The following is a 25,525-nucleotide window of genomic DNA, read 5'->3' on the forward strand; positions in this document are numbered from 1 at the left end:
TAGTTTCCTCATCTGTTAAATGGAAATAAACAGAGTACCCATATTATGAATTCAATTTTTAAGTTCTTGGGAAGGGATGAGACCACCTACTATTCTGCTTCTGCCCACAGGAGATGGGAACTGACAGGAGCACCTCATGACAAGCAGTGCTAGCTGCCGGCTTTGTATGTGCCTCTCAACCACCTGAAAACACACCCTCTAGGTGGGCACTGGGGATGCAGTGGTGATTGAACCAAATCCCCATCACCAAGGAGCCCACTGTTTGCTGCCATCTCTTAGGACCTAGGGATAAAATGTATCCCCAATCTGTAGATGAAAAAACTGAGAGTCAGAGAAGTTCATGGAACTGCCCCAAAACTAGACATCTAAGAAACAGAGCAGAATTTCACACTCCAGAGCCAGGCTCCTTCCCCTGATATTCCTGGCATACAGCAGGCACTCAAGAAATGCTCCCTAGAGACCACAACAGCAAATGCAGCTACTACGCACATCCATAGAAGGCTCTGGAAAGGATCTGGTACTTCATATTGTCACAGAGAAGCTTCAAGGGAGCCCTGGGGACAGAGAAAGAAGGAGACACTTAGATCAACGTGCGGCCAGGTTTCCTGGAGGAGCACAGCTCAGTATCTCCAGGGAGCACATTACGGCCAGCCAGCCAAGGGGACCGCTGGGGGGACCACTGTTCCTACCCAGGAGCGTCACTGCCTCCTCCTTCCGCTATCAGCATGGGAAGTCGCCCCTCCCCAACCTTCTGTCCCTGTGGTTTGGAAGGGGCTGATTCTACCAGGTAAATGACTCAGGCTGGAGTCACTCTGCTTGGATCAGAGGTGGTCACATGATCCAATGTGGGCCAATGAGAATCAGCCCTGGGACTTTGGTTGGAAGTCCGAGGAAAGATACTCTTTTCTCTGCCTGAGTTCCTAAGTCAGTGGATATAAGGCAATAGCTGCTGGGATCCATTCTTGCCTCTGAATAGGAAGCCTCTGCCTGAGAATGAAACTATCATAGAGGCAGGTAGAGGTAAGCGCTGAAGAAACAGATTTCTGTCTTGACACCTGGTTCCAGCCATGCCTGAAGTCACTGCATCTCTGGACTTCTCAGTTCCGGCAACAGATTTTCTTTTTTACTCAAACCAGATTGCAGTGGGTTTCTGCCACTTTCAGAAAGAGTTCTGACTTCAAAAGTCACCCACCTAAGCCAGACTGAGCCAAACTGGGATTTAGAGTCTAGCTAACTGCAAAGTAGATGATACCTGAGCTTCCTGCATGGGAATTTTGGGGGGCTGTTTTGGCTGAAAGAGGAGAGAGAAGAAAGGCCCCAGCACTGCTGGAGAACACAAAGAACTGCTGAGGGGGGTGTCTGCATGCTTGCAGAGAATAGCATGGAGGAACGTCTGCATGTTTAGTCTCAGGATATCCCAGGGGACACCCAGGAAAACCCAGGCAGAAAGGGGAGGAGGCAGGCTACAGTCCTCCAGTGATGCACACGGAGGCACTAAATATTAACGTCACCCTCTTTGAGCCTTCAGGTCGGTAAGGCTCAAGCCTGTTCAATTTATTTAAGAGCAGCATCACACTGACAGCTATTCCACAGTACCTGGGCTCTCTGGAAGGTGATGAGCTGCCCATCACTACCTGATGTAAGCAGATGTGATGAGAGGGGGTACTAGGTTAGAACAGCATTGTTCAGTGGCCCATGGACCATCAGCCCAAGAATCGCTTGGAATTCCTCCAACATGTGGATGCCTGGGCCCCACACAGCCCTACTCAATCAGGACCTCTAGGAAAGTAGTTTAGGAACTAGGATGTTTTGCTACCTCCCCCGGGTGATTCTGCTGCATATTAAAATGTGAGAACCTCTGGTTATATGAGTGCTTCTCAAACTTAAAAGTACACACATGATCTTGGAATCCTGTTAAATGCAGATTCTGCTTCAGTGGGTCCGGGAAGAGAGACTGAGAATCTGCTCAGGTGACAATTCTGCTGGCCCACAGCTCACACAGTAAGAGCCAGGGCTCAGGTGACTTCAAACATTTGACGTCAGCCCCTGACCCTTACAATCCCATGGCTGCAGAATGGACCACCCACTGGGACAGAGGCACAGGAAGGAAAAAAGATTTCATTCTCCCAGGCCAAGCCAGGCTGGGTCAGTAGGAAGTAAGATCAGACTCATGAACAGGCAAAGTAGTTGTTCAAAGAGACAAAAGCTCTATAGGCAAGGAAAGAGATGATCTGGGCATTTAACTTCATACATTAAAATAGGAAGTGTCACTTCCTGAACATTACCACGTGCCAGGAATCACATGCTGGCCATTTTAAACCATCATTTGATTTGCCAATACAATAGCTGTATAAGGCAAGCACAGTATCCTCATCTGGTGGAGAAGCCAACTGAGGCATGTGTGATTGTCATTAAGCAGTATTTCTAGTTTCTGCCTTCCAGGAGCATAGTAGGACTGCACTTCCTGGCACCTTGTGGATGGGGCCAGTGAGGTGTGAGAGGAAATGATAGGTGCTGCATTCAGGCCAGAGCATTTCTAGAGCTCAAGCCCTCCAGAGCTACTTTTCCCTCTGTCACTGATTGGAAATATTTAAGATGGTGGTGGCTTGAATAGAGGAAGCAGAACCCCCAGCTGACCCATGATGGACACACAGCATGCATGACAAATAAACCTTTGCTTTGTTGTAACAAGCCACTGAGATTTTAGGACTGTTTGTTACTGCGACATAACCTTGTTTATCCTGACCAATACATGTAAAGAAGCTCCAACAGCTGGGACTTCACAGCTCTTGGATTTAACCCAGACCTGGGTGACTCCATAGCCTATGTTCACTCCTCTGAATTCAGTGCAGGGAAGACATGGGTATCTGCAAACTGGTCACAGCTCAAGCCCCTCATACCTCTCATGGTTGCAGCCATTGGCTGATCCGCCGTCAGCTGAGCCGCTCTGTGAACAGGACGAGCAGGAGGACTTCCGGGGGCTGGGGTGCCATAGGGATGGCAGGCTGCTCACAGAGACATCCGTAAGGTCCTGGGGGACTGTGGTGACAGAAGGAGCAGAGGAAGAGTCCTGCTTAAGCCTGTGGGTTCACAGCAGCCTCATCCCAAGGCAAGCAGCTCACTCCCGGGCCAGAACAGGGGCAGGGAAGGACCCTGAATGTGACAGTAGGAACCAGAAACCCCAATAGTTGTCTGACCCAGACCTCTGAGCCCATCTGATACAATGAAAGCCACCACCGAGATCTGGGGCCCCCAGGGGCCAGGCAGAGCTGATGGCAGCTGAAGAGAGAGAGAGAGTCCAGAGCCAAGAAAGCAGACCCAGTCCCAGAGCAGGAGGCCAAGCCTCGCCATGTTGTCACTCACTTGTCCTCACAGGAGGCTGACAGGAAGGAGGGGAGGCCTGCTGGGGGCTTCTGGGGAAGGCTGATGGTCCTGAGTCCCCAGAGGTAGACTTTCTGGGAGAGCGCGTCTCTGGTGGTGAGATGGCAGGGAGACCAACTCAACAGATGAGGCAGGACAAGGGCAAGGGACCAGCGGATCCAGCTGAGGGCACCGGTGCTGTCCGTGGTGCTGAGACACACAGCTGTTCCACCGGGCGGGTCTCAAACGGGTTGGCAAACCCCCAGAACCACTTGTTAAAAACCCGTGTGCCTGTACCCACCCCCTGACCTACTGAACTAAAATCTCCTGAAGAAATAGTCTCTGGGTCTGTATTTCAAAAACAATTTTGATAATAGCAGTTGGAGAACCAAGAGGACATGACTGATCTCCTAACTCCTGGATACTGGTGACTGCGATCAGCTGCCCTCAGGATACAACCCTTGGAGTTTCTCCTCCAGTCCTCTTCCCCAGCTCCTGGAAAGCAGCGGTGTCTGCACTACTGCGGAGTGTAACTGTGACACCCCCATCACAATGTCCGTAAGTTAACCTACCGGCCTCTTGGCAGTTCTAAGCAGGTGCAGAAATTTAATTTTCTTTAGGACAGGGTAAATGTTTTCTGTAAAGAGCCAGGTAGTAAATATTTTAGGGCTCATGAGCCATCTAGTTACTATCATGCCCGCTCAATTCCAATGTCCTAATGCAAAAGCAGCCCTTCACGAAATGCAAAGAAATGAACATGGGTATGTTCTAGCAAAACTTTATTTATGGACACCGAAATGTGAATTTCCCATCATTTCCACATGTCACCAAATACTGTTCCTTTTCAATTTTTTTTTCAATCATTTAAAAAGGTAAAAACCATTCTTAGCTTTGTGGGCTGAAAAGAATGAGGCTAAATCTGGCTGTGGGCCCTAGTTTTGCCAAGCCTTGCTCTGGGAGATTAAGAGAAATGCACATTTGCCCCATATGGCATGCCTCCCCAAGGGTGATTGGTAATACCTGCCTCTCCCCTCAGGCCCTGAGGGACATGGGCACTGTGGTCCAGGCCCCACACAGCATCAGAGCTCAGCAGCTGACCAGGCCCACCCCTACCCACGGACAGAGGAGAAAGCTGCCTACACAGTGAGGTTCTCAGGGCCACCAAGAGTGGCGTTTTACAGTACTCCTCCCCAGGCAGACTCACCAGTGAGCTGGACAAGAAAGACCAGTAAGCCTCTGTAAAATATTCTAGAAAAATATCCCCAGTTCTCTGCTAATCTCAGTGAAGCACTGATCAGTTTCACCCATGTCTGGCAAGCATGCCTCCACCTTCAGCCCCTCACACCCTGCAAACATCACCAATGGATTCCACCTCCATCACCCTGGGGACCAAGACTCAAATGACAACATGGCAGAGGTGGCCAGTACCCAGCCCCAGGGGTGGGGTAGCTCAGACATTACTGGGAGGTGACTGCTTCGGGCTTGGCAGGGGAGGGTGGGGTCCCATCTGGTTCGTGCCCACTGACTGCCTCTGGCTACCCCCAGCATGGACTGGCCCGCAGGAGCCACCATCCAGGCAGGGCCCACAGAGATGGGGAGAGTGCTGCCCAAGGGGTCGGGAGCAGCTTGAGACACAAAACAAAGGCATGGGTCAAATGGAAGGTCAGACGTGGGCAGAACACTGAAATGGCTAGAAGCACCAATTCCTAGGATTTGTCCCTCTCCCCTGCCCTGCTCCATGCAGCTCCCATGTATTGTGACTGACTAGAGGAAGAAAGAATGCTGATATTTATAAAGTGCCTACTATGTACTGGGGACCGTGCCAGGCAGGGCTTACCTTATCACCTGTAATGCCCCTGTAAGGGAAGCATGTCCTTTCCCATTTTGCAGAAATGGAAACTGAGGCTCAGAACTTCACCCAAAGCCCCAGCAGGTAGTAACTGGCATAGTTGCTCTTTTTGACTGAGATTCCCTTTCTCTGTCCACTAGCAGCAACTGTCTGTTACTGAATGCGAGTACTATCATTATCATCTGTTACAGATAAGGAAACTGAGGCACACAGTGGTTAAGCAGCATGCCCAAGACCACCCACCTAATAAGTGGTAGAGCTGGGATTCCACCCAGGGGACTGGACCCTGAGATCCTATTAATATTCTCTTGGGGCAATTTGGGCCCCCCAAAGGACATTTGGTGATATCTGGAGACATTTTTGGTTGTCACAACCTGGGAATTACGATATGCTACTAGCAATGAGCGGGTAGATGCCAGCAATGCTGTTCAACGTCGACACCCCCTACCCCAGCACACAATTATTCAGCCCACAGTGTCAACAGTGCCGAGGTTGAGAAACCCCGCACGAGACCAGCGCTGTCCAACAGGAATACAACATGAGCCACATGCATGGCTTACAATGTTCTGGTGGCCACACCAGAAAGAAACAGGGGAAATCAATCTCAACAACATATTCCATTTAACCCAATGTATCCATCATGTTATCATATAACATATTTAACATAAAATCAACATAAAATTATTGATGAGATATTTTACTTTCTAATTTGTTCCAAGTCTTCAAAACCCAGTGTGTATTTCACATTGACAGTGCATCACGATTTGGACTAGGCACATTTCAAGTGCTGGGTGGCCACAGGGGGCTCGTTCCTGCCAGACCAGACAGTACGATCTCAGCAGCAGAGGAGCCTGGAAATGCCCTTCTCTGTCAACTCATCCTCGTGTTTTAGAACTTGTCTTCGCCTCCTCCATGCACAAGAGTCAGGCAAAGAACCAGGTGGTGGAGATACAGGGGCAAGAAGACACCGAAAGGGAGTTAGAACCATCTGTGGCCACATCATCCCCCCCAGAGGGTGACTCTTCTCTCTTATTCTTTAAGGCAGGCATCTGCCCACTTTTTCTGTGAAGGGCCAGGCAGTAAATATAATTGGCTTGGTGCACTATGTGGTTTCTGTCCCAGCTATACAACTCCACTGCTGTGGAGTTGTAAATGAATGGGTGTGGCCATGTTCCAATAAAACTTTATTTATAAGAACAGGCAGTGGGCCAAATTTGGCCCACAGCAAGGGGTTCACCTATTTCTGATTTAGGCACTTCTTCAGAAAGGACTTTTCATAGCTCACAGATGAAAATCTCAACATGATTGTTTTTGCTGACTCTGTGAGGCTCAGAGGCTCAGGCCCCTGTGAAAATCAGCCAAGCATGTGGACTGAATCTGACCTTTAGGATGAAAGAGGTCAAACTACAGTACCCTCCCCACCCCATGTCAAAACAATCTGCGTGAATTGGATGTAGGAAGCACATGCTCTGAAGCCAGACCACCTGGATTCAAATTCCAGCCACGCAGAGGTTTAGCTGTGTGACCCTGGACCAATTTCTTAACCTCTCTGTGCCTCTGTTTCCTCTCTGGAAAATGGGGTATGGTGACAACAATGGCACCTGGCCTGGAAGGGCTGAGGTGAGGTTTAATGAACTAAGACCCGGAGAGTGCACAGAAGTGGGCTTGGCACACAGTGGTGCTTACCACATGATACCTACTATTGCTCACTGAGCATCAGTCACGAATCACATTGAGCGTTTGATGTATCATCGCACTGACTCCTCCGAATATGCTCCTGGGTGGGGGTACTGTTATCCCCATTCTATAGGCAAGGGAATGAGGCCTGGATCAGGCAGGGCACTGGGCTGTGTTGCAGTGGCAGAATCAAATGCGGTGAGTGATGTGTGCTCTTCTCTAAACTAGCAGGTTTCAGCTGGGGGCAGCCTTGCCCCCAGAGGACACTTGGCAATGTTTAGAGACATTTCTGATTGTCATGACTTGCTTTGCTACTTGGCATCTAGTGAGTGGAGACCAGAGATGTTGTTCAACACCCTAGAATGCACAGGACAGCCTCCAAACCAAAAGAATTATTCCATCTGCAGTGTCAGCAGTGCTGTGATTGAGAAGCCCTGTTCTAAATAAACCAACTTAGCTGGGGTTTCCTCAAAGGCAAATATTCCAGTCCAAGTAGTTTATTTGGGAGGTGATCCTAAGACGTATGGCCAGGGTGGAATGAGACAGGAAGGCATAGAGTAAAGGGTTAGTTACCATGCAAGTCACCACTACTGGCAGCTGGTGCTTGACCTCTTGCAGAGACCTCTGGGAGACACACAGAACACATTCCAGAGTTGTCTGACCTAAGGGGTGAGGAGCTGGCCATTTACACACCAATTCCTGCCAGTCTCTGGCTGAGGGCTGCTCCAGGGAGGCACTGATTCCCTGACACCTCTAACCACCTCACCCAGGGACAGAAGGGACCATTAGGCAAAGGGATACTCAGGCTAGGAGCTGGCAGTGGAGCGGCATGCAGAGGGGTGTGTGTGGGCACAGCTCATGCCTGTTCCACTGGCAAATGCAGCGCTGCGACAGGCGAACGTAGAGAGGCCTCAAATGAGTAAGACATCCAGCACCCAGCCTACCCCCTATAGCAGCCTACACACGGCCTGTGGACAGAGTTTCCTGGGAAGGCAGCCACAGGGCACGTGGCCCTCTGATGAACCAGCTCTGGCAGGCCTGTGGGAGCCGTGGGGCCCTGGATAGGCAGGAATGGCCCCAGGCCCTGATCCCAGGTGGGGTGGATGTGGGAATGAGGACTCCAGGACACTCTATGGCTCTCAGTGACACAGGGACACAAGGCTTTGCTCCTAACTGGCCAGGAAGGAACATATGGGTGGAAATACAGGCTAAGCCCAGAACCTAAGGCCTTACAGCCAAGCCTGCCTCACACCTCAGATCCCACTCAGCAATGAGTGAGAAACAGAGTATTAAGCGACCTGGCACAATCAGTCCAATTGCCAGGGAGCAGGTCCGCTTGCAAAAGAGCCTCTCACTGCCCGGCCACCTCACTTACACAAAGGGAGGCTCAGAGGCATTATCCATCAAATGGAACCCACCAAGGGTTAAATACAATGGAGTTTACAGAAAGAATCTATAACTGGCTATTGATTTGTTTAACAGAAATCCATACAGCACTTCATCAATGCCAGGCCTCCTTCTGAGAACTTTTCAAATATTGACTCATTTAATTCTAATAATCCCATGGGGATGATAATCTTAAATAACAATGGTTTCAATTAACTAAGCATCTATTTCATGGCAGTGACTATGCCTGTTGTTGGACATACGTTAGCATCTTGCAGGCTAGTGTCTAGTGCTTTGCTTCTCCTCTGCTTGTTAAATATCACTTATTGAGGACCTACTGTGTGCAAGGCCTTCTTCTATGGGCTTTACATTGATCACTTCATTATCTCATGAATCCTAACAACAATATATTGAAGTAAAAAAGTCATAACAACAACAATATAATAGCAACTAATATTTCAGTGTTCTATGCCAAGTGCCTTATCTCATTTTTCTATGAACATCCCCATTTTACAGATAAGGAAACTGAGGCACAGAGGGGGTGAAGCCAGGATTCCAGAGCCCATGTCACTGCCACTACTCTATACCACCTCCCACCCAGCAGCATCTTTATTAGCTAAATAGTCAGTGGTTTTCTCATTTGCAGGGAAACTAAGGCTGCCAGGAACAGGGCCCAGGAACAGGGCAGCTTACCGAATTCAGACTGCATGCCAGGGTAGATGATCCTGAACACGTAATCCGTGGCCTCGTCATCTTCCTTGTCTGAAGATGTGGACTCGGCGGAACCCTGAGGGCTTCGCTTACGCAGTTTGGGAAATACTTTGCCCTGAAAGAACACATCTGGCGCATGGCCCCTGGGCACACCTGCCTTCCAGCCTATACAGCCTGAGGGTCCTGGCAGGCATGCATGAGCCCAGCAGCCATATGAGGACCCACAGGCAGGGGCGACCGTGCCCCACGGCAGACCCCCCCTCACCCCGGGCTCCCCATTCCACCCCACACTCACTCACCTTCCCGCGCTGAGACCAGAGTGGTGGGTCCAGCTGCCCGTGGGGGAGCAGCCCATTCTCCAGGCATGAGAGGAACTGCAGGAGGTGCCCTCCCTTGGGGAAGCGGAAGGGCGGCCTCTGGATCCCATCCTGGCTGACCAACACCACTGTCCCGCCGCTGTCCACTGCCACCGGGAGCCAGCCAGAGAAGACCCAGCAGGAAGTCACTAGGAGGTGTATGGATGGGCCCTCCCAAAAACAGCCCCCCAGGCATGCTGAGGCAGACCACACACCTGCCCGAGGCTCTGGGAAAGGCCTGGGCAGAGGGTCAGGGGCAGTTTCCACTTCCGAGCCCCTTTCATCCCACCTATCATCGTTGACTGGGGACTGTAGGACATGGTCAGGAAGAGTGTAGTCGGCCTCCCTGAAGTCACCCACCAAAGAAAATAATGCCTCCAAACACCCTGGAGTCCTCAAGCACCCTCTACAAATCTACCAGACCTATTTTAGGATGGAGGCTTTTAGACCTACTACTCTAGATAGTATGTATTGAGCACTCAGTTTATGTAAGCACAGCACATTAGTGGCGGTGCCTTGTTATAATACTTGAAATACCCTATGAGGCATATCTAGTATTGCCTATTGATCAATATGAAACTGAGGCCTAGAGAGGTTGTGTAACGTGCCAACGTCACACAGCTGGTAAGTGGGAGGGCCTGGATGTGAACCCAGGTCTGTCACATTCAGTCAGCTTAATGTTTTGTGCCTTGGCAGGGCACAGATCCCTTACTTTCTAAAGCAGGATGGCCATCAGCTTGCTCTGAATACACCTTCTTTGAGCTTTAAAGGGGAACCCGAGTTATTAATCCCAGATCTTCAGGGTGCTGACTCTAGAGTGACAAAGACCTGACTTTGAATCCAGGCTCTAAGGTTTACAGGCTGTGTGCCTGTGCTAAGCTGCTTCCTCACCTCTAAAACAGGAACGACGGCGCCTCTACCTGTGGGCTGTTGTGATGATTAAATAATGGGCATGTAACTATATGGAACCACGCCTGGCACATGATAAGCACTCACTAAATACCAGCAGCTAAGTCCACCACGGGCTTCAGGCTGAGGCCTCAACATACATCATGTGAGCCCCACAAGCCCGCGAGCAGGTACTGCTGGATCCCCACTTTACAGATGGGGAAAATGGGGCTCACAGAGGTGACGTCATTAGTTTGAGACTGTGCACGCAGTAAGGGGGTGGGGGCAGGCAGGGGATCCAGGAGGAACACCTCAGCCCCACGCCCCCGCCGGTCCCTACCTTGCTGGTGGCAGTGCAGGTAGACAATCTCCTCCAGGTGGATGGTCATGGCATAGTCCCAGTAGACACTGAAAGGGGCGGGAGGGTCAGACCTGCAGGGTACCTGCCCACCTCACTGCGGGGAAGGGCCCAGAGGACGGAAGCCCACCCTTCCCACTGGGACCCACCTGTTCCCAACATTAGTAGCCCAGTCTTCCAAGGCTCTATCTCCCTTTCTTTTGGTCTCAGCACCCCAGTTTTCTGAGGATTCCCCTCTCTTACCCCTAGTCCACCTGGCTGGAGCTGACCTCACCCATCCTCCACCCCAAGACTCCAGGAGTGGTCACCTGGCCCAGGTCTGGCCAATCAGCATATTTTATTGTTTCAGCCATAGTGTTTGGTTGAGGGATGGCTCCATGAGCCAAGCAGAGCCAATGAGATTCAATTACTGAATTTATATCACTGAGAAAGAAATGCTCTGTTTGCTAGGAGAGTACTGGTAAGGATGAAATCAGTCTGCAGATCTAGGGGGCCAGGGCCAAAAAAAATAAAAGTCTTCCTGAGACTGGAGTCAACAGTCAGGAAGGCAGCCAAGAGATGGAAAGAGTTCAGATCTTCACATTTGAGTCCCTGGATCCAGCCATGCCTGAAGCCACCGCCCCAGGATTCTTCAGTTCATGTGAGCCAATGCTTAAGTCGGCTTGAGCTCGTTTCCCGTCATGGGTTTCTGAGAGTCTTGACTGAGACTCTAATTCCAGGCCACCACGTGTCCATGTGGTCAAAACAGCCTCTCAACAGCCTTGACTTCACAGGTCCCAGCACAGTGACTTGAAAGAGTCTCTGATGGGAGCCTCAGTTTCCTCCTCCATAAAATGGGGATGATAATACCCACCACACAGTGTTGCTGTGGGAATTAAATCACATATTTTGAAGGGCTCAACACAGCACAGATAACAAAAAAAAACTACTTGGTAATGGGCCTTGTGATTATTTACTTGAGGTTTGCCATTTCCAGCTCAAAACCTACTGCTGTCTTGAAAAACACTGCTTTCCGCATCTTACTACACTGATAAGACAGCTGCAAGGGAAGGGTGAGGACTCGATAACATAGGTGCATGTTGGAACCACAATTGTTCATGTGAAACATTCTAAGATTGTGCATCAGTAATACTTTAAAAATAAATAAATAAATAAAATAAAAACATTGCTTTTCCACTCAAAGCCAGTGGGAGGTGAGGCTCACCGGAGGTCAGGCTTTGTGGCCATGAGACCGCACTGCTCAGCTCTCCCCACTCCAGGGCACAGAGCTGACCCGTGGCTTCAGGGGCCACCCTGTGGACCCGCCACCACATTTGTGCCAAGGCCATGCTTCCCTTGGGCCACTTGCAGCTGAGACTGAGCATACGGGGGTACATGGATGCCAGTGTGGACCCATTCCCGTGGGGACCCCTCTGGCGGTCAGCTTTAGCCTGGGGGCTCCTCCCACCCACTTCCTCCCTTCCCCTCCCGCTCCCAGGGGCAGCCTGGCTCTGGGACCTGAAGGCTCTGCCTGCCTCCTCGCGTCCACCCTCCACGGGTGCCTCCCCCATTAGATCTCTCTTGCACATCTAGGCCAGTCTCGGTGCCTGCTGCTTGGAGGATCCACACTAACCCAGGCTTCAAGATCAGAAGGGTTCAAATCCCTCTTCTACCACCTACACTGCGTCAGTCCCTGCCTGTCTCTGGGCCTCAGTTTCCCCAGCTGTGAAACGAGGAGGCTGGACCAGATGCTCACTAAGGGACCTTCCTGCTTCAGTCTCGCCAGGGTGCATGGAGTGAATGTCCTTGGAGGACAGTCAAGTACACAAGCATGTTCCGAGGTACGGCTTCTGCTGCTCCCCTCACACGCCAAGTCTCAGCCAGGAGGTCCTTCCCTGAGCTCGCACGTCGTTGCCATCACACAGAGCTGCGACTGCCTGCTTTCTCCTCTGTGTCCCCAGGGGGTGATGAACTCCTGGAGATGTTTTTTGTTCACTTCTGCTAGATGCTCAAGAATATGCAGAATGAATGGCGAACGCCGGGCAACGCAGTAAACTGGGAGCGGGGAGAGCTGCCCCTGGACACTGGGCAGAGGCACCGTGGCCATTGTCCTTCTGGGCCCGTAAAAACTAACACCGGCAGAGCCCGTGGCTGAGTGGTCTTTCCAGGGCCAGACGCCCTGCTCAGGACTCACACGCATTTTCCCCATGACTCTTCCCCACACGCCTCTTTGGGGGTTCTGTGACCCCATCTCCATTTCACAGCTGAACAAACTGAGGCTCAGGGAAGTGAAGTTGAATGTCCAAGGTCACTCAACTGGGAAGGAGAAAGAGCTGCTTTTGTTTTCATTTTACACGTCTGGCAGCTTCCTGCCTGGAATGGAATTGCTGGGTCGCACGGTAAGGGTTTGTTATAAGAAACTTCCAAACTGGTTCATAAAGTGGCTGTGCCATCAGCAGTGCATGAGGGGCCCAGCTGCTTCACGTGGCAAGCCCGGGATCTGAGCCAAGTCCAGCCTGACCGCAGAGCCCAAACAGCCACCCCGGTGATACTCCCTCTCCAGAGTTAGGATCTATGGCCCTGGTGGTACAAGGAGGAGGGCATGCTGGGAAAGACGAGGTCCGGAACCTCCTCAGACAAGAACCACACCCCTTATCTTCACTGTCCTTTGGTCCCTAGAGAGATGCTGCACCCCTTTCCCACATGCTAACGCCCATATTTCTCACCCCTGGTTGTTCCCCTTCCACTGAGCCCTGGGTTCCAGGTGAGGGTAACAAGGCTGCAAGGGGGTTCAGAGCCAAGGGCTGGGCAAGTCTCCAGCCCCATCGGCAGTGACCGGAAATTCAGATTCAGCTGGAAGTAAATATTGAAGTGCCTGTGATGTCCCTTTTCACAAATAGTCCAAACAGTAGGGAAGTGGCTGAGCTACAGTTCTCAAAAAGTAGCCCAAGGGGAGCCTGGCCTTGGCACAAGTGTGGTGGTGGACTGACTGGGGTGGCCTCTGAAGCTGTTGGTCACCTCTGTTCCCCTTAGCAGAAAAGATGACGCCCAAGCACAGAGTCCCTAGTGATTTGGGCTGGCGGTGGGGTGCTTGGCAATCATTTTGCCCAATGCATCTCCCGAAACATTAGCACAAGAAGTTTCCCGCACACACAACCCGGGGCTTAAGTCCAACCAACAAACAGGTCCTCAGGCTTTGGTGCGTAGTGGAAGGCTCATCAGTGTTTAGGGAGCCCCCACAAACCCTTTGGGAGCCCTTGAGTTCTAAGGAGATCATCTTGTCTATCCCCCTCACTTGACAGAAGGGGAAATTGAGGCCCGGAGAGGGAGAGTGGCGTACCCCACCCAGGTCCCCCAGGGAGTGAGTGAGGTCCGAGCAAGGACCTGGCCCCACACACCCGTTTATCCGTCTGCTCCTCTCCTGTGTCTTCCAGTGAGTGTGAATACAGTGTGAGCTCTAAGGAGGTAACGACTGTCTCTCCTTTCATGCCTCTGCTACTGCTCTTGTCACTAGCACAGCGCCTAGCACACCGTAGCTACTCGGGTAATAAATGAATGAATCCAGGTCCCCTGATTACCCTGCTTTATTTCACAAAGACTGTCTGAGCTCCTACTATGTGCTATGATCTGGGGCAGGTGCTGAAGAGAAGACATGGGCAAGACAGTCTCCTCGCCTGTACGGAACTGAGGCGTGGAGAGCAAGGCACTAGGTACACAAGTAAGTACAGGTTTATCGTGAGACTGCAGTTTCACAAACGCTCCGAAGGAGACTCAGGGCTCTGTCTGACCCAGACTCCGCTAGGAGGCCAGGGGGGGCCCAACGCCAAGGTTTAGGATGAATAAGCTGAGATAAGCTTCCTGGCCAAGAGCATCTCCTGGGCACCTCACTGCTCCGCCGTGAGGGTTTCTTGATCAGAAACTCTGAAGTCTGGCTGGGGCCGAATTATGAGCCCCGCACTGATCCCGTCTGAGGACAGACGACAAGCTCTGCACAGAAAATGACCAGCTTAGAGAGTGGCAGTACCCACATGACGGCCCGGTGTTACCCACACTGAAGTGCACCATTAAACAGAACACAATACGGTGCTCTGGTCATGCTCCTTGGAAAGGGCCCTTATTTGATGTACATACATGTACGTCCACACATCTATATTCACAAATGAAATCCTATCATGTCCCCGTGCTGCTGCAGAATAATTAGCTAGGGGAGAAAGGGTAGGTGGATGGCTGTTAGGGATGGGAGACGGGTACCAAAGTTCTGAATGTTTGTATGTTACAAGTTCTACACAATCAAAACTTTTTAAGAAATCAAGAAAATGTAGAAAAATTGGTTTAGCTGTGGACTGAGAGCAGCAAAACCATTGCCTCTGCCCCCCACGAGCTGCCATGACTCCTCCAGCTGAAATGACCAAGCTGGCCACACCTCCGCGCGGTGGCTTCCCTCTGCTCTTCCTGAGGCCTTCTCTGATTGTGCTAGAACACAGCGAGGGCAGCAGGGAATCCCCGACCCCCGTGTTTCCCTGAAGCATGCCTCCAAAGCCTTTACTGCTTCTTACAAATCCCAGGATATCACAGGACACAAGCCCTGAACAAGACGCCCACCAACCAGTCCCTCCTGCCTCCCTTTTTACTAAATGACGGGAAAGGTGGCAGCAGATGGGAGAATACTTGCCATTTGCAGGCTTTCAAGATTTTGGTTAAGACTTCTTTCCCTGGGTGGTGTTTTGACCAGGGCTCTGTCTAATTCGCATACCTCAAGATTCTTCTGGTTAGTTCCCGGAGGCTCCTGGGGCACTGAGTTACTCATGAGGACACAGACGCAGGGAGGCTGGGCCAGGTGGGTGGTACACACTTCCTTGTGCCAAGGGGAGAGGAGGGACATGGTGACCTACCTCTTCTCATAGTCCAGGTCCCCCACAGACCCATTCATCAGCTGGTTGGGCGTCCACTTCAAGGTCATGACGTCAGCCGTCTGGTGCAGGGACAGGTATCCTGGCACAGCCTCCATGTCATCCCTCTGCAGAGAGAGGAGGACCCAGGCCTGGTCATAGTGCTGGAGTCACCACGGGCATGGACCCTCATCTAGCTGACTCGTGGATGCACACCTGGAGCCAGAAGGCTGGGGCTTTCCTTCCAAGGCCGTGTGCATTTGGACAACCCAAGGCCTTCCAGGGGGCCATGCTAGGCAAAGCCATTTGCAGCCAACCACCCAGGTTGGGTTCTATAGGTCCAGCTGTGAATGCTGCCCACCCCCAATGCTTTCACACCTGCACCTCCAGATGCCCTGCTGCACGGGCAGAGTTGGACGGTTCTTTACAATCCTTTCCTTAACAGAAAGCATTTAACTGGCATCATTTTGGCTTGTCGTAAGGGAGAAAGAAATGGCAGCTGAGCTCATCCAAAGACATTACCCAGTAGCCCCCTCCCCAAATGCCTATGCCTCACCCCCCACCCTGCAGCCTGACCCTTTGACCTCCCAACTGTGCCTGCAGAGCTTATCACCACTGTTTTATCCCAAGTGGGGCAGGCCGGAGGGGGTTGTGTCCAAGCCTCACACACAGAGGAGGCAGCCCCTCCACCAAATTCACCTCAACGTGTAGACACAGCAACTAACACTGAGCTGCTCGTGTGTACCAGGCTTGGCTCAGCTTCACACCCATGCCCCAGTTGAGCCACACGTGCCTGCAGCCCCATGAGGCAGGTGCAGTATCTCAGCCATACATGATGTGTAAACAGATGTGTGGCAACATCTCAGCGATTCCAAGAGGCATGTTTGCTTTCCACAATTTAATGTACCTGAATCAGAGATGCATCTTATGCTCAGTGGCATCTCACAATTGTGATGTATGTCATTGCCTGACCTCATGCAAACTCTGTCAGAGCTGTTCAGGTTGTTGTTACTTTAAGTTTTATACATCGTTGTTACATCACATGTGGAGGACAGGTGCCATTTTAAATGTCTTCAAAAAATGAGACTGTGCTTCAGCTTTGAATCGAAAAGTTGTTGTGTAGGGAGCGAGACTGGGAATAGAGCAACGGAGTGCACGGTGATGTCTGACCCATCAGTCACCACTGCAGGGGGGCCACTACTCCAGATTTTCCTGCAAAGCAACAACGAAGAGCACACGCTTGGAGGAAATGCTGCACCTCCTATGCTCCTGATCGGAGGTCAGCAAACTTCTTCCGTGAAGGGTCAGAGACAGGGAGCACTTTTGGTTTCGTGCGCCACACAGGCTCACTGGCTGCCACTCAGCTCTGCCATCACAGCACGGAAGCAGCCATACATGATGCGTGAACAAACAGGCAGAGGTGTGTTCCAATAAAACTGCTTAGAAAAACAGGTAGAGGGCCACATTTGGCTCACAGGCTGTAATTTCTTGACCCTTTCTTCTGATGGAATGGAAAATGATATTTGGTGGAAAAATAAGGAGAGCAATGACTCTCAGTCAAAAAGTGATACAGAAAATTGGACCCTGACATGTGACGTTTTAGGACTATCTTCACTAATGTATTTCAAATATATATTCCTTGGTGTGTGCATATAAGAGTAATGTATAATTTAAAAATATATATCCAAATGGTCTCAAAAAGCCCCTTCAAAAGTGTAAAATAAAATATCCAGGCATTGAGAAAACATTGCATATAATGTTTAATTTCCTGATGCTATGTTTAAAAATGGAGCATCTTAATTTACAGCGTCTCAGGTCTAAGGACACAGTCTGGTGCCCACTGTGATGTGGGTCCTAAGGCTCAGCGGGAAAAGCGACTTGCTCAGGGTCACCCAGCGATCACAGCTGTGACTGCAGAGCTGGGGTGGCCGACAGTCCGCCCTCTGCTTCCTCCCCGCTGACCCCAAACCCCACCCTGATCCAAATGGTCTCAGGGAGGAGACCGCAAAGGAGGCATCCCATGAGGAGAGGGATTTCATGTGCCCCACTCACCACGCCCGCCCGGGGCCTGGCTCAGTGCTGGGGAATAGAGGGTGACTGGTGAATGGCACAGACTCTGGCCACCCCGGATTCAAATCATAACTCTGCCCCTTACGGCCCCTGTATGAGCCTCAGTGTTACCATCTATATTACTATTTGCTACAAATGTTTATTGTGAGGTTTCAATGAGTTAACACAGTTAGAAGCACTTAGCATGGTGCTGGATGCATAGGCAGCTCTCCATAAATATCAGCTGTGGAGATTTTTATCTTAATATTATAAGCATCTAGCATCTAGAGGGTTCAGAATAAATGTATGCTAGATGAGTAAGTGATAGCAAGAAAGAATGAATGGACAGATGGCTGGGTGGACAGGTAAAGATGGGACTGGAAAATAAATGGACAAATGGATGGATGGATGGATGGATATAAATATAGGCAGATGGATAAAGGAATGATGGGTGGATGCATAGATGGAGGGGTGGTTGGGTGTAGAGACTGGAAGAGAATTGCTGGTTGATTGGCTGGAAATGTGGATGGATGGATGGGTAGAAGGAAATACTGTCATATGGTGGATGGAGAGATGGAGATGTCAGTAGATGAATGAATAATAGATGGGTGAGTGGGTGGATGGATGGATGGACAACCTGGAGCCAGAGGGAATCCCTCCTCCATAACCTGGAGCCAGACCCCCGGGGGAAGGTGGGCCCAGGAAGAACTCTCACCGGCTGGACCAGCACGTTGTTCTTGCCATAGAGCAGGGTGGCCCTGGAGTTCTGGTGCAGGGACTCGACATAGTCACGGGCAGAGAGGGATGGCCGGTCATCCATGCTGCCACTCGAATGCCTCTTCTGGATCTGGCCATGTGAAGGGAGGTGGAGGGTGAGGCCCGGAGCGACCTTCAAGGCCCCCACCCTTTCTCACCTCCACACTAAGTCTGGAACTTAGTCACCCGCACCCCCCGCCCTGTCAGCCCGCCGTTCACCGCACTCACACAGAGGGCCGGACGCTTGGTGGGCGAGTCCTGCCGCAGGTGCGAGCTGTGAATGCGGTGCCTCTGGACAAGCTCGTCGGCCGAGGGGTCGGTCCAGAAGTGATCCGCAGTCTTCATCTTGGTGTACTCCAGGGCGCAGGGCCCCACTGCGGAGCACACGGGGGCTGGGAATCCAGGGCCACAGCAATTCCGCCTCCCGTCTACCTCCAGAGGGGGCACCTATTTCACTAACCCTGCCCCCTGCCAGCTAAGGTGCTCCAGGATCCCACTAAGGAGAGGCGAGCATAGATCCTGGGAGCAAGAGCCAGGGAACCAGTGAGGTGTGATGCAGGAGGCTAGACGGAGGTGAGAATGGCCCTTAGGAGGTGCCCCCACCCCCAGAGCCAAGAACAGAGATCCAGGTGAAGCTCAGAGCACCAAACCATTTACCCAGCAAAGACGCAAGGATGGGGCCATCCACAGGGTCCATCAGGAGCGCTTCCTTCTCATAGTATTTACTGCAAGAGAGGAAAGGACACGTAGGTTTGGACGCGACCCACAGAGGGCGCACAATAGACAGCGGCGTGGCGGTTAAGAACAGAGAGGGCTCAATCCCCTGCCTGCCTCCCAGTTACTTCTGGGAGTCTCAGCGGCCCCACCTGTAAATAGGGATAACAAACATTTATCCCATAGGCCTATGGGAAGGATTGGGAGGGAGAGCAGATGTAAGGTGCACAGCACAGCGCTTGGCACGAGCTTCATACAGGCCTATGATCAAGCCTTGGTGAGGGCACCAGAAATAACAATTAGAAGGCTGCTGAGGCCCGGCTAACCATCTGCTTCTACCGCACCTTCCATTTCAGACAGGAAGTCACTTAGAGGCTCAGATTGATGCCGGGGTTCTTGTTTGTGGATTCAAAGAATGAACTTTGCAAACACTCAAGGTGGGAGAGCAAGGCAGAGGCTTTTATGTAGAAATAAAGTGAGAGGACAGAGCTCCTGGTGCCTGGAGGGGACGAGAGAGGGGGGGGGGGGTTGTCTAGGAGATTTACGCCGGTTGAGAACAAAGGGCTAGGGATGCAGACCTGCTAAGTGGAACCACAAGGTTTATCTTTGAAGAGACATTCAGTTTCTTATTAGTCCTCCGGTTATTTACAAGAAATTTACTGCTCTGATTTCCTCCCAGGATAGCAGCTTCCTGGTCTGGGAGCGTATCAGTCAAGACTGCCTGCCCTGCTCCCAAGGTGGGCTGAGTTATTGTCTGCTTGTTAAAGAGTGTGTTAAGAAATTTACTTTTTAACCAATTGGGTTTTTTATTTTTACTTTTTTTTATTTTGGTATCATTAATCTATAATTACATGAGGAACATTGTGATTATTAGATTCCAACCATCACCAAGTTCCCCCCACATAACCAATTGGGCTTTAAAAATGCAATCTTATTCTTAAAATGGAATCCTTCCTGTTTTTACTACCTTGTTTATGACTGAGCTTGCTTGCTAAATCAATTGCCCTGATTGCTACTCACTTGATCAGGGTTGGAGGAGGAAAAGCAACACCTGGGTAGAGTAAAAAAAAATACTAAGCTGGGCCCCTCAGCCGCCAAAGCAAATCCCACAGAGGCATGATTGAATTGATACAATGAAGACATGGGCTATGCAGAGGTATTTTCTTACCCCGGGGGGTATTCAAACATTCCAGGCCAAGTTACTCCTGGCTTTTTAGTTTTAACTAATTTCACTGAAGAATTCCTAGTTTGATATTTTTACCCTAGAGAACTAATGTGACTCTGACTTCCCTTAATGTTTAACAGAGTTTTGCTGGGAGTTTCTTTGCACATTGTTACATTGTTAACTGTGATTAACCTGCTTTCTCCCTCCTGCCGCCCCCAGACGCCCTCACCCTACTCTAAGCCCACAGTCCCTGTCTCAAGATGATGTCTGCTCTTCTAAAGTTACTGAAGCCAATAAAATGCTAATTTTTAGCCTGTGGTATCTCCCCAAAGGCTGCATTAACAGGCCTTCCTGTCCCGATACCTAATGTGGATGACACTGGCCTGACATGCTCAGAAATGCCCCCAGCTTCTGACTCTTCACACATGTGATCCCATGAATACAATGCTTGTGCTGGGTGATTTTGGTTTTGGTTTGTTTGAGTTGTGTAGTTTCTAATTCTTTGAAAACTTGTCCAGTCTAGATACTAACAGAATTTTGGAGTTGGAAATTACTTAGTTCTGATGCTAAGGGATCTCAGGCCCACAGAGGGTCAGAGACTGCTGCAGACCACACAGCAGGTGGATGCAAGCTATACCCAGCCAGCTTGGCTCTTCCCATCCTACAACAGGGAGTGACGAACACGGGATCTAGAGTCAGAGGGACTGAGTGGGAGCCCAGTTCTGCAACCCCTTCCCTCGCTGTGTGTTGCTGGGTGATTACCCTGTCTGAGCTTTGGTGTCCTCAGTTGTAAAATGAGGAGAATGCGAGAACTCACCTGACCAGATTGTTGGGAGAATTAAATGCTGACCTGCGTGTAGAGCAACAGCACAGACTCTGACACAAGGCAGTTATTACAAGTAGTGGCCACATCATTGCCATTTTACCCCAAAGCCATCTTCTATCAACCAGAATATTGGCTGAAGCAGAACTGACATGACCTAGACATGCTTAACATCAAGTCTCCACAATCTGTGATCAGATCTGAAGATACTACTTCAAGGCTCTTTCCACTCTGCCATTCAGCATCCATTCCTAACATCAGCAGCAACATGATCACAAACTTCAGAAAGGCTGCCTTTGAAAATAGCAGGAAGGGTTGGGAGTGAGATGTGACTCTAAAGGGTAGTGCCAGGGAGTTTTTTCAGGGTGATGGGTTCCTTTGGAACAGTTCTAAATCCTGAATGTGGTGTTGGTCCTATGAAATAATACATGTATTAAAATTTTCATAGAACCATATAGAATAAAATTATATATATAAATTGGTGAAATCCAAATAAAGCCTGTCATTTACTTAACTATATTATACCAATGGTGAACCTCCAATTTCTCTGTTCTGTACTTTCATACATATTTTCCCAGCAAATGGGCAAAGAATAAAACATAACAATAAAACCCACTGTGTGTGAAGATGTGGTTAAATAGGTACTTTCATATACCAAAAGATAGGGAGATTCTGATATTTCTCTCTCTCTCAGGCTGGAAAGGAGGGCTAGCCATGAGGAGTCTCAGATAGTGGATTTGTCAGTGGCTCCCCACTGCTCTTGGCATAATATGCAAGTTCTTTAACCTGACAGGTAAGACCAATGTATCCCCAACATCTAAGTTACTGCCTATCACATAGTAGATGCTCATTAAGTATTTATTGGATTAATTTATACATGCACGGATGAATGGTTGCCAAGAAGACTCATACTATAAAACCTTTACACCAGGTTAATCTGAGCTAGGGAAGAAAATGTAAAAATCACTATTCATTTCTGTAATGTTGTTCTCACTAATGCCCCTTCTTGACTCTTCTCCCAAGTGGCAGTAATCCCTATCCCATTTACCAAAAAATACAGAGGCATAGAGAAACTAAGTGATTCCTTTAGGGCCATAGTTGGTGAATAGACTGTGGGTTTAATTCACAGGAGAAGGAAAGTCCCTAAGATTACAAGATCCTGAATATCCCAATGCAAATATGAAGACCTTGTGTTGCTATTAAGCACCCGAATCTTCCCAAGAATCTACGCTAAGCTAGGTCAGAGTCAAACATCCAGAAGGCCTGTATTTCATCACTTCAAAATCAAGTGGCTTTGTGTGAGAGGGTGTAATTCCCGTGAGGGTCAGCAGGTGGAGGTAGAGCACGCCCAGATAGGTGTCTGGCCTGTCCCACTCACCTGCTGTTCTCCACAAGGTAACGCACAATTTTGTCCAGGACCTTCTCAAACAGGGCAGTACGGATCCAAAGGTGCTTGATGGCAAGTGGGGACAGACTGGGCAGCTTCGGCAGCTTCCGCACGTTCTCCTGGAGGCCCTGGATCTGGTTTCGCCTTCAAGGCCAGTCAAGGAGGAGAATAGATACTCACTATAGAGGAGATCCCACAGGACCACTATGCAAATGGAAAAATGTTCAATTTCTCTAGAAAATGAAGGAATGGCAACTGAGACAACATTGAGAGCCCACATTGCTCTGTGTAAAGAGTTGAGAAAATAGTAATACCCAGTGGATGTGAAGATGTGGCTAAAGACACTTCCATACACTGTTGACGGGCAACCCAGATTCTCATACTGATATTGCTCTCCATATTTCTCTCTCTCTCTCTCTGCCGGAAAGGAGTGCTGGCCAAGAAGAGTCTTGCATCATCTCCTTCAGGGGCTCCCCACTGCCCTGGAGGAGCAAGCTTTTCCACATGACAAGCAGAGTGCGCCATGACCTTGCCGCGGTTCTCCTCTGCGGCTGTCCCTTCCTCTCCTCCCCGGACCCTCCGCGATGCAGCCAGAGACATCTGCAGGTCCCCGAGGCTGCCAGGCGCCCACCTGAGCACTTGCCAGGAGCTGCTTCTTCCCTGTTTCCCTCCCCGGCCCACTCCCAGGCTGGCCCCTCCTCACTCTTCAGATCTGTGAGGGCGTCCCTCCCTTCAGGAAGCCCTCCTGGGCCACTCAGAGCTGGGGAGGGGCCCCCCCTGTGCTCCCTCAGCCTCCTCTGTAACTTCCTCATCCCTTTTCTGTCTTCCCCTCCCCAATGTGACCTTGAGGGCACGGACTAAGCAATTCACTACCTTTTTAAATAAAATACTTCAGAATCTACCATGTGGCAAGCATTGGCCTTTTTCATGTCTGTATCTCCACAGTGTCTGGCATATAGGAGGGGCTCATAAGTAGTTCCTGAATGACTGATTACATGAATGAATGAGTGGCTCTCTTTTACCACTTGGCATGGGCACCTCTAGTTCGTGCAGTAGGAACTCCCAATATTATGGAAGGGCCATGGAATTCCAGCCCTTTAAGAAGCTATCAGCAAACACCTGGGAATTTAGCAGATGGATTGGAAGGTACCAGAAGACCAGATGGCTGAGGGGTCAGATTCCAAATGGGAGTTTGCAATGCCAAACCCAGAGGCCAGCCCATCGTGCAGTTCTGGCCAGCAGCCCTAGGCCGGCAGGGCCTGCAGCGCAAGGAAAGGGCCATTTCTCATGCTGTGAAGTGGAGTGATCTCCCACGGCAGAGACAGCAAACACATGGCATGCATGCCTGTCTCTCCATTCTCCTGCCCATAACAGACATAGCTAATCAACCCATGCACTCTTTCCCATGAATCCCAACCATTTGAAGCCCAATAAGCTCTAGAATCTTTCATGACACAATCCCCTGGGCAGCCACTAGAATCAACTGGAATTGGAACCTATCTGCCATCCTTTGGCCGTGCAGTTGGGACTCCAGGGGTGGCTCTGGTGGAAACACTCCTGTACACACACACTCAGGTCAGGAGCTGCCTCCCGATACATAAAATCAGCCACAAAGAAAAGTGAGTGAAGCTACGTCTCCCCTCCAGTGGTTGCCTCAATGTGAGCTACTGCTCCATGCAATCGGAAACCATATTGATTTCATTAAACTTTGATTTGTCCTGCATTTAGAACAGGGCTTGGCTCCCAGTAGGCACTTACTCATTCAACAGTTGTTTCCTGGCCATTTATCACATGCTGGGCACTGTCCCAGATGCAGGGGACATAATGGGGAGTAACACAGACGTAGCTGCGTGTCCTCATAGCATTTAGAGTGGTGGTGGTGGGGGGAGAACAGATAACAATCAAATAAACAGTAAACAAAGATATGCATAATTACATAAACAAACACTAAACAAAAATATGAATTACAGATGGTGCTAACAACTGGGGAGAAAATAAACAGATCAATATGGAAGAAAAATGGGGTGAGGGTTAGAATTTACCCTTAGCTAGGGGAAGGCCTGAATGATACCAAGGAACCAGCCATGGAAGATGAAGGGTGTGAACCTGGTGGTGGGTACAGCATGTGCAAAGGCCCTGGGGTAGGAAAGAGTCCGGCAGTTTTGAGGAGCAGAAAGGACGGAGGGTGGTGGCGCATGAGGAGGCACAGGCTTCTGCAAGCTCAGGGAAGGCATGGGCTGTCCTCTGGGGTCGGGAGTGCCCCCGCCCACACCCTGAACTCCACACTCACATGCTCTCGATCAGCTGCTCCAGGTCCTGGACTTTGTGGCTCAACTCCTCAGCAGGTGGGAAGCTCTTGCCCACTTTCATGAAGAGAGCTGCGACCTTGTTGCTGCGCAGGAAACCCGCCGCCCGCCGCCGCAGCCCATGCAGGACACAGGCCTCCACAGCCGCTGCACAGACACAGTGGTCAGCAGGCTCTGCTCTGCTGATGCTCCCAGCAACCAGCCCAGCTCAGTCACACAGGGCTGCCTTGGGGATCTGGGGGCCCCACAATCGCAAAACGGGTGACAGCATCCTAGGGAAGAGCATGTATGCCTCTCTACCTTCCACCCCCTCAAAAGGCAGCAAGAGAGCTTAGTGGTTAACCCAGCTCACCGCCCGAGGCCAGAACATCTCTGTGCACATCCTCTGCCAGCCGCTAACCAGCTGTGCAACTATGGGCAACTTCTGCCCCTCCCTGTGCCTCAGTTTCCTGACTGTAAAATAGGGGTGGTAAGAACATTAATCTCACAAGGTTTCTGTTAGGATGAGGTAGGAAAAAAGCATGGAAAGCACTTTGCACAGAGCCTGCCACACAGTGAGTGCTTTGCCAACGTCAGCTATTCCTCCCGTCCACCAGGGAGAGGCGACTGGATACCAGCTCTGTTGAGCTTTGCCCGGGTTAAGGAACCACGTCGTTGTCATTACTATTGTAATTCCAGTGCCAGCTAGCACTATGGGTCTCATTCAATCTCTGCCACAGCCAGGGAAGAAAGGAAAGCCATGCCCCTTTTTCAGATGTGGAAACTGAGGCTCTAAGAGGTGAACTGAATCGTCCAGGGCTGCCTGGCAAGTAAGTGGTGAAGCCGGGCTCCAAATCCAGGTCTCTGAGCCCAAGGTGTGCTAACAACACTGT

The 25,525-nt window shown here is 50.5% G+C and overlaps 1 protein-coding gene across 8 annotated transcripts in view; it reads right to left on the reverse strand.

Moving 5' to 3' along the window:
* Nucleotides 1-25,525, reverse strand: part of LOC140846470 (small G protein signaling modulator 1-like) — an 81,137-nt gene that overhangs the window by 26,455 nt on the left and 29,157 nt on the right. For 6 of the 8 annotated variants that reach the window (XR_012125594.1, XR_012125593.1, XR_012125595.1 and 3 more), the window contains 12 exons: nucleotides 24,638-24,800; nucleotides 22,339-22,491; nucleotides 18,916-18,983; nucleotides 18,487-18,632; nucleotides 18,218-18,349; nucleotides 15,457-15,581; nucleotides 10,568-10,635; nucleotides 9,283-9,446; nucleotides 8,966-9,098; nucleotides 3,364-3,471; nucleotides 2,901-3,039; nucleotides 490-554 (listed from right to left, as the gene is read on the reverse strand). Coding sequence is in view for 5 of the 8 variants with exons in the window: in XM_073222858.1 (XP_073078959.1) it covers nucleotides 490-554; nucleotides 2,901-3,039; nucleotides 3,364-3,471; nucleotides 8,966-9,098; nucleotides 9,283-9,446; nucleotides 10,568-10,635; nucleotides 15,457-15,581; nucleotides 18,218-18,349; nucleotides 18,487-18,632; nucleotides 18,916-18,983; nucleotides 22,339-22,491; nucleotides 24,638-24,800 (1,464 nt within the window). In the remaining 3 variants the exon portion in view is untranslated. Of the gene's footprint in view, nucleotides 1-489; nucleotides 555-2,900; nucleotides 3,040-3,363; nucleotides 3,472-8,965; nucleotides 9,099-9,282; nucleotides 9,447-10,567; nucleotides 10,636-15,456; nucleotides 15,582-18,217; nucleotides 18,350-18,486; nucleotides 18,633-18,915; nucleotides 18,984-22,338; nucleotides 22,492-24,105; nucleotides 24,203-24,637; nucleotides 24,801-25,525 lie in introns of those variants that run through there. The other 2 variants (XM_073222863.1, XM_073222862.1) reach the window with 2 other exon arrangements.

Source organism: Manis javanica, chromosome 15, assembly GCF_040802235.1.
Source record: "Manis javanica isolate MJ-LG chromosome 15, MJ_LKY, whole genome shotgun sequence".
In the NCBI taxonomy this organism is placed as follows: domain Eukaryota; kingdom Metazoa; phylum Chordata; class Mammalia; order Pholidota; family Manidae; genus Manis; species Manis javanica.